We start from the raw sequence: 9,648 nt of genomic DNA, 5'->3' as shown, positions 1-9,648 counted from the left end.
GGCATGACGCTATTAGATTGTTGTTGTCTTGGGTAGTCTAAAATGGATGGCAAGTGTTTCACTTGGATGTCAAATTTGCATTCTTGAATGGTTTACTGAATGAGGAGATTTATATATAGCAACCTAAAGGGTTTGAAGTAGAGGATTAAGAAGACAAAGTGTACAAGCTTAAGAAAGCTCTTTATGGCCTAAAATAAGCTCCAAGAGCTTGGTATGCAATGATTGATTCAAATCTGATCCAAAATAGATTCAGGAGAAGTGAAAATGAGCCAACCTTATATGCGAACAATATTGGAGATGAATCTAAACTAATTGTATCACTTTATGTTGGAGACTCGTGAAAATTCTCAATTAGTGAATAATTTTAAGTTAAAAATTATGAGCTATTCTCTTAGGCTAGAGATTGAGCAAGGTGTTGATGGTATCTTTGTGTCTCAAAGGAAATATGTTATTGAAATGTTGAAAAAGTTTAATTTGGATAAATGCAAGTCTGTGGCTGTTCCTCTTGTTGTGAATGAGAAACTTAACAAGGATGATGGAACTGAACCAGTAGATACATTGTATAGAAGTTTGGTTGGTAGTTTGTTATATTTGACTACTTTCAGACCTGATTTAATGTATTTAGCAAGATTGTTATCTAGATTTATTTATTCTCTTTGTCAATTGTATTTTGCTATGGGTAAGAGGGTGCTGAGATACTTAAAGGATACTATTGAATTTGGTTTGTAGTTTCAAAGATGAAAAACTATCAAGTTTGAAGGTTATGTGGATAGTGATTGGGCTGGAAGTGTTAATGATTCAAAGAGCACTTCATTTAATTTTTTTTTTTCTTGGTTCAAGTCCTTTCTCCTGGAATTCAAGAAAGCAAGAGGTGGTTGCTCAATCTATTATTGAAGCTGAATATATTTTAGCTGTTGGTGCTGCAAATCAATCAATTTGGCTTAGAAAGTTAGGGGTGAGCAGTATTCGGTTCAAACCGAAAAAATGGACCGAACCGAATTAATTTAAATATTCAGTTCAATTTTTTATTCAATTTGGTTCGGTTCAGTTTTTAATTTAAAAAATTTCAATTATTTCAGTTCGGTTCAATTTTAATAAAAAATCGAACCGAACCGATTAGTGATAATGATATGTTATTTTCAATAATATAAAGAAATTAAATCATATTAAGATTAAAGTATTTTAATTAAATTTTAAAATACTAAAAATAAAGTGTGAAAAATAAAAAAAAATATTAAAAATCAAAACCGATCAAATCGAACTAAATCAAATCGAATCAGACCGGTTCAGTTCGATTCGATTTCTGACCAAAATCAGTTTGATTTTCATAAATACTAAAATTTTAGTTTTCGGTTTATTCGGTTCGGTTCGATTTTGAACTGAATCCACCGAATGATCTCCCCTATAGAAAGCTATCGAAGGATTTGGGAATTGAACAATGTAAGCCTATTGTTATATGGTGTGATAATAAATCAACCATTGCTATTGCAAATAATCATGTTCAGTATGGGGAACTAAGCATATTAAGGTAAAATTTTATTTTCTAAGGGAATCAGGGATCAAGCTGCTGCCTTGCAAGTCTGATGAACAACTTGCTGATATATTTACAAAGGCATTGTCTAAGAACAAATTTGAAGAACTAAGGAAAAAGCTGTGGGTATCAAGGAAAAATCCCAAGTAGTGTTGACTTATGAGACTTTTACTAAATACTTTGGTTGCTTAAATTTTAGTTAATATTTTGACCTAAGTTTACTTTTTTACTATACATGTAATATGTAAATAATAGGTAACTGATTATAGTACAAATCACCATTCTTTAACTATACTTTTTTACTTTACTTGTGAGAGTTACTAATATCTCTTATAATCTATATAATCAACATCATTTTGGCTATATATTCAAAGAACTATTATCTCTCAATAAGAGAAGGAGAGAGTTAGAGACATTCTGAGTTGCTCTGTTTTTTTTTTTTCTTCTCTTAGTTTGCTACTAGTTTTAGACATCTATTTTTAGTTTCAAATATTTAATTTCAATATTTAGTTATCTATTATCTGTTCAAACTCAGATAACCAACTAGAAAAAATCATTACCGAACAAAAAGCCCTGCTTCTAGTAGAAGAGATATAAACAAAAAAAGATAAGAAAAGAAAATCTTCTTATTTAAATAAGATCAATATGAACTAGTTGTGTAAAAATATAGAGTTTCATATAGATCTCATCATATATTTATATTATAAGATTCTCTTTGTATCGCAGAAAATATTTTTTAAAAAAATATTTTATGTACTTTTTGATATTTAGAATATTTAAAAAATTTAGTTAATGAAAAATATTTTTTGATTAAAAGAAAAAATAAATTATTTTAAAGAAAATGATTTTATTTTTTTTAAAAATAAAGTCATTTTTATATATTGAAATTTTTATAAAAATTTTCATATATAAATTTATTAATAAAATTTATTTTTAAATTAAAATTAAATAATAAAAAATAAATTATTTCATTAAAAAAGATTTTTTATGAAATTTTTTTTATAAAAAATATTTTTTATGAAATTTTTTTTATAAAAAATATTTTTAAATATAAATTATTTTTTGTATACAAACGAAAAGCTAAATCTACATAAATTCATATAAGTATTTTTCTTATATATTTCAAAATTAAGGAAATGCCCAGTTTTTTTAAGTCTTTTTTCCTGCATCAAGCGGGAATGAATAATTATTTTTTTTTATTGGTAATGACGGAGTGTCAGCAAAACGCATGATATAAATTTAACATCAAGTTGATCGAGTCTTATTCATAAAAATAATTTATTTAATATTTCAATTATATAATCCTATACTTTGATTTTTCAATCCAAACACCTGGACCAGCGTCACTCTATATATAGCGTACTGGGCATTGCACATCTACCATAGCAAACTTGTCACAAGCACCTCTTCAAGATGATTAATTTGGGTGATGCTGAGCTTCTTGAAGCTCAAGCACATGTATGGAATCACATCTTCAATTTCATCAACTCCATGTCCCTTAAATGTGCAGTTCAATTAGGAATCCCAGATGTAATCCAGCGCCATGGCAAACCCATCTCCCTTTCCCACCTCATTTCTGCTTTGCCTGTCCACCCAGCCAAATCTCGTTGCATCCCTCGCCTAATGCGCATTTTGGTTCACTCTGGCTTTTTTGCTCGAGCAAAAATCAGTGAAAATGATGAAGAAGAAGGGTATGTTCTCACCAATGCATCTCAGCTCCTCCTCAAGGACAACCCCTTGAGTGTGACACCATTCTTGATGGCCATGCTTGATCCTATTTTAACAGGACCATGGCATTATATGAGCACTTGGTTCCTAAACGACGATGTTACTCCATTTAATACAGCTCATGGGAAGACATTTTGGGAGTATCTTGGACACGAACCGAATCTCAACAATTTCTTTAACGAAGCAATGGCTAGTGATGCTAGGCTGGTTACGCAAGTGCTGATCAATGAGTTCAAGGGGGTGTTCGAGGGGTTGAAGTCATTAGTTGATGTTGGTGGTGGAACAGGGACTCTGGCCAAAGCCATAGCTAAATCATTCCCCGATTTGGATTGCACTGTGTTTGATCTCCCACATGTAGTGGCTGGTCTGCAAGGCACTCACAACTTGAAATATGTTGGAGGCGACATGTTTGATGAAATTCCTCCTACCGATGCAATTTTACTCAAGGTAAACCTGACCCTCTCCTTTCTCTGTTGTTGGAGGCAAACCAATAGATTTTGGCATTCAATAACTAAATTAATATTTTTTATGCTTTTCTTTAATGGGCAAATGATGGACAGTGGATATTGCATGACTGGAGTGACGAAGAATGTGTGAAGATACTGAAGAGATGCAAAGAAGCCATTAAAGGCAGAGGAGGGAAGTTGATTATCATAGACATGATGATAGAGAACCACAAAAGAGATGATGACTTCCCTGAAACACAACTCTTCTTTGATATGCTGATGATGGTCTTACTTACTGGTAAAGAGAGGAATGAAAAAGAATGGGCAAAACTCTTTTCTGATGCTGGTTTTAGTTATCATAAGATAAGCCCCGTGCTGGGTTTAAGATCCATCATTGAAGTTTATCCTTAGTTTAGTTTAATTATCAAGCTTCATTAGTCTTATCTTTATTTTCAATTTATATTTTAGGTCTCTGATGTTTTCATTTCTTGGTTGATACAAAATGCGTTGTTTAGTTCAATATCCCTATTGTCATTCTTCACAAAGTCTAATAATGCTAAGCTCTAATAATCTTCATGGTTCAAGCTTCCAACAGTCTTCAATATTTGGTCTTCTTTGCTCCTCCTTGATCATTTATCCATCAATAATATTGTAGGTACTTAACAACCTAAACCTTACTTGAGTCTATAAAGAAAGTTTCTTGGATGTCTTCCTTGCCTTAGTAGGAGGTTTCCTCTGCCTTTTTGGGCAGAGAGATCCCTCTCTCTCTCTACCCGACTGTGCATTGATCTCTACCACCGGTTAGAGTTGTTTCTATGGATTTCAATTTTTTTTTTCGGGACAGCGATGCTTGATGAGAGGGGCATGTTTTTTACTGCTGTTTTTCTTTTCTTTAGTTTTCTTTGGTTTGTGGTTTTAAATCTGCAGAAATCCTTACTTTTGTGCTCGGTAGGGGTTTTCAAGTAGTGGGTGAGAGGTGGTGCTCTAAGGAGCAGAAGCTTGTCAGGCAGTAGGTGCTACAGTACATGCATCTCATTTCCCTTGTTGGCTATATATGGTGTTTTCCAAGCAGGTTATCCTCTGGCCTAGGTGGTGGTGAAGTGGTGGGTCCCTTGTTGGCTATATATGGTGTTTTCCAAGCAGGTTCTCCTCTGGCCTAAGTGGTGGTGGGTCGAGACTGTCTTTTTCTCTGTGTAACCAACCTCACTGCCTTCCCGTCATTGGCCTCGTTCTTTCTTCAGGTCTAGGAGTTTTGCTTTGTTTGCTCTTATCATTGATAAAAAAAAATATTAATAATTTTTTTTTTAAAAAATGATGGAAACTAAAAAATGGCGTTATTTATTTATATATGTCAGTTTTCAAATGGAGAACATAAAACTTTCAAATAGAAATTTTCAATTCTATGAAATTTAACTAAGATTTACAAAACAATTTTAAGCTATTTTTTTTCTTTTATTTATAACAAAATTTTTATTTTTGAAGTAAAAAATAATGAGTTTTATAAAAATTAAGGAATGTAAAATATTTGTGATACAAAAAAAAATCAATTGTGTTATTATAAAATAGACAGACAATACATATTAAAAAAATTTAGAAATGAGCTATTTTTAAAATTTTTTATAAAAATTTTTTTATAAAAATTATTTTTTTTAGTTGTGTAAGATTTGAATTTTTCTAGCTTCTTAAATTTAAAATATATATATATATATTTATTTATATCATTTTCATTTTTTTCACCATTTTATATAAAAAGAAATGAAATTATTCTGAGTGAACTGAATTATTCAAAAACATTTTCAATTTGATTTAAGCTTTAATTTTCTATTAGACTTTCTTTATAGATGTAAACTTGTGGTACTTAAAAAATAATAATAATAATAATCTAATAATGTATAATATAAACACTGCGTCTCGTTTCACAAAAAGTATTTTTTTATCAAATATTTTTATATATTTTTAGTATTAAAAACACAAAAAAATTAATTATTAGAAATATTTTTGAAATAAAATAACTTATTTTTAAAAAATAAAAAGTCTTTTTCTTTATTTCCTTCATCATTTTCTTTATTTTAATAATTTTATTATATCTAAATTAATATTTTTACATAATTTATTAACATATTTTTTATATATATATAATTGGCGGAGTCCAATAAAAATAAATAAAATACAACTAAAGAAATTCCTACCTCCTTGGAAGATCCAACTCTGTTAAATAATGAAGTTTAACAGTATTTTAATTAATATTTTAATATTTAAAATGATTTATTATTTTCAATAATAAAAAAATAAAAAATAAAACACAAACCCATAAAATTAAAAACAATATAAACCTATTAAATTAAGAATTAAAGCATGAAAAACCCAGAAAATCAACTATAAAAGATGAACATCTACCAAATTTTAAAAAAGACATTTGCAGCTAAAATAAAAAATAATATGTAATGTGTAATTAAATTAAATTGAATTAGATTGAATTTTTAAATTTATTTATTAAAAAATTTAAAAGTTTCAATTTCAACTTAAATTGAACTCTATATACTCAAGTTTAATGATAAAATATTTAATAAAATTTGAGTTTAATTTGAGTAGCTGATAATAGATTTATATTTAAACTCAATTAAAAAGCTTGAGTTATATATATTTATTTAATTTATTTTACGTCAATAAATTATATTTAATATATTATTTATTTAATTTATTTTACATCAATAACTTCTCTTAATATATTATATATAATTAATATTAAGATATTTATAATTTATTAGAAAAGAGTATTTTATTTAATATTTATATTATTTTATATTTTCTTTTTAGAATATTTTTAAATATTTTTTCATAAAAAATATGTAATTGTAAGAGTATATTATGATACAAATTGTGAATGAAGAACAACTAAATGTAACAAAAAAAATGATTGGTAAAAATAAATAATAATGGTTAACTTAATCAAAATTTAATTTTAATATTTACATAAATATTTATGAACAGTTGTAATATACTAAATAATATCAATTGTAATATATTTATTATGATTAAATACATTAATTCAAATCTATATGAATAAATGATTTTAAGACATTCTTAATAGATATGTTATATATGTTTAAAATAGATAAAGTATTTATTACTTAATATTTAAAACTAATTAAATTATACTTGACTCTTAATTTCTTAAAGATTTAAGGGTGAACGAAAATTATTTAAAAATAAAAAACAAATATATAGAGTAATAGTAATAATTATATATGATGTAGCTGAAAAACAGAACTGTTTTGTAGTTGGTTAGACCTGCAAGAAAGAGAATATAAGTAGACACTAACTCTGATACTCAAGTTAGTAGGTTTGAAGAGAAGGGCGAGAGAATGGAATTGTTTACAACTTTAGAGTAGTTGTGTAAGAGAATAACGTACTTTTACCTCTGTGATCATTTTTGTTTTATAGTATAAGAAAACGGAGATAAATATAGCATTTTCTACTAATTTGGTGATGATGTGGCTGATTGTTTGATAAGGGATATCGTCATCAGATCGGTCGGTGATTCCGCGATTACAGACGCAATGGGAATACATTAGACTTTGCCTGATAACGGTAACTTTATACCGAGACTCGTATTATCCATAGGAGGGCAAGTCTTAATGATAATCCAGGCGTTGAGGTGTCTGTGCCTTCCTTTTCTTGGATGGAACTGTGTTTCCCACTTATCATGTCCTTGCCATATGGTCCTGTCTTGTGATGACAGCTCATAACTTACTTTGGCTGATCGTTATATAATATCAGAGGCCCTCCGCTGGTTTTTTAATTCTTCAGATTCAAAGGTGATAGCTATCTCACAATTTAGGGCACGTGGCCCACTGAGATTGGTTCCTTCCTACTCACGTAGTTTCGCCTACCTAGCCCTTCAATGATGGTTGCTCCGCTTCTCGAGCTGCATTTATAATCTGCCATCAAAATCGTCTTATAAGAACCCTTCTTCTTCCCCAAATGTTACTTGCTCTCAACTGTAATCTTTGCTTTCAAAAGACTCGGTCGCTCATTCTTTTCTGATTATACTCCCTTGCTTTCACAATAATTTCTATGTTCTTTTTTCCCTTAGAATGAATAAGAATACTTTCTCTTCTCTTACCTCCAATAGAGCTTCCGCCTTAAGCTCCTCTTTTGATGGCTTTATCCGTGCTCCAGCCCCTATCGTTCTATTGAAGGAAGCTCTAGAAAGCGAAGATATCTTGATTAGTGACATCCCTTCCATTCTATTGAAGCAAGATGTAGACTGCCTTTATGATACATACTAAATTTATCGAGAAACTTTTTATATATTTGCCCCTTCCCCAAGGTTTCGTGTGAATAACTTGATTTCTGCAAAGGATACTATTATGGTCTTCGAGGAGCAGCTGAAGGCGGGTCTGCAGTTCCTCCTAGATCACTTTTTTGTTAATGTCCTTCGTTTTCATAAACTTTCAGTTGTCTAGTTGCATACCAAGAACTAGAGAATCTTGGTGGCCTTCCAGTTCGTTTACCTTGATAATAACATCGAATTGAGCATAGCCCTCTTTTCCTAGCTGTACCAGTTGGGAACCCATAGAAATGAAGAATTTTAGTTTTTTGACGGCTGTAAACGCCAGACGATATTGGATCGGATACCTTCTTCATTAAAGCAGTGAAAAAATAAGTTTTTTGTCCTCCAACACCAGATGTGTGAGGGTTTTGGATTTCTTCAAACGAGCTAGCACTTTTGGATGAAACTGAGGAAGGATGGGATCCGACCGAGGAGGGATGAGGACGAAGCTTTAGCCTTCCTCTTGCCTAAGGCTAAGTCCCTAAAGAAAATAGACATCACTCAGGCGATGAGGAATACCATTTTGTCTTGGCAGAGTCATTTGTAGATGAGCCAAACTCGAGGTCCTCACCTGCCCAACCTTCCTAGACTTAGGGAGAGCACTTCTTTAGCTAGAGATCTAGGTACTTTTCTTTCTGCCTTCTTTTAGATTTCAAACTCCTTACTTACTTTGTAATTTTCATAGATATGGTTGAGTCATGCAGCAAATTTGCTAAAGTAGTGTGTGTTGCCCGCAAAGGCAAGGTTGTTGCTGAGGTTACTGGTCCCCTGCCCAAGTGTGCTCGCCCAACAGAAAAAGTGATCATGCTTTCTCCTCCTCTGGCCCAACCTATAATAGAAGAGTCAGCCTACTTTTAGCCTGAGTCTTCTGCCCTGGGCGCCTCTGCTTCTGCCCCAGCTTTTAAGCCTCCTACTATTGTCTGCACTCCTTCTGAATCTGCTCCTGCAAATGTGGGAGTTGAATTCTCATGGCCTTCGAGCATTCAGTGCCTAGCATTGATGTTAAACCGTGTGCCTTCTCTCCTTTATGATCCTACTCTAGCTGTTCTATTAACCAAAAGTGCCCTGAGGCTCGAGGATCGCCACAGCCTAAATGAGCTCGAGACATATGAGCTTTTTGATAATGTCATGCACTCTGCCCTAAATAGTGCACTCTATACCTATGTGGCCAAAGAGCACCACAAAACCCTGAGACAAGAGTTTGGCACTCAAGAGGCAGACAGGAGGCTCTTGGTCAAGGAATGCTCGAGGCTGAAGACTCGGGTCGACAAAGTGGAAGGCACCATGAAGGAGACTTTGGAGTTAGTGGATAAGCTCTAGGCTGAGCTAGATGAGGCCCATGCTTGCAAGCTGGTCCTTGAGAATAGGACAAAGACTGTCGAGGATCAGGTGTCCTTGTTGCATCGCCAAGTCTTGGATCTACAGGTTCAAGCTGATGAGGTCTGGGCCACCTCTACTAGGGTCATTGAGCTTGAGGCAGAGCTTTAGGAGACGGTGTCCCAAGAGGAGAGATGTTCATACAAGGTCAAGACTCGGTCAAGAAGAAGCTGTTGAAATGGTCTCCTTCTGAAGACTTTACTTAGATAGACGACATTTTCCTAGAGGAG

General features: G+C 32.0%; 1 protein-coding gene across 1 annotated transcript; it reads left to right on the top strand.

Moving 5' to 3' along the window:
• The first annotated feature begins 2,901 nt into the window (after window positions 1–2,901).
• LOC110607466 (trans-resveratrol di-O-methyltransferase) lies at window positions 2,902–4,299 on the top strand. Its single transcript, XM_021746586.2, has 2 exons — window positions 2,902–3,706; window positions 3,820–4,299. Exons 1-2 carry the CDS (start codon window positions 2,945–2,947, stop codon window positions 4,114–4,116), a joined length of 1,059 nt encoding a protein of 352 aa, XP_021602278.2. The 5' UTR covers window positions 2,902–2,944; the 3' UTR covers window positions 4,117–4,299.
• Window positions 4,300–9,648: the final 5,349 nt, after the last annotated feature.

The sequence above is a fragment of the Manihot esculenta genome, chromosome 13 (genome assembly GCF_001659605.2).
Source record: "Manihot esculenta cultivar AM560-2 chromosome 13, M.esculenta_v8, whole genome shotgun sequence".
Lineage (NCBI taxonomy): Eukaryota > Viridiplantae > Streptophyta > Magnoliopsida > Malpighiales > Euphorbiaceae > Manihot > Manihot esculenta.
The sequence above is the reverse complement of the archived record's forward strand: the minus strand, read 5'-3'. Positions and strand labels throughout refer to the sequence as shown.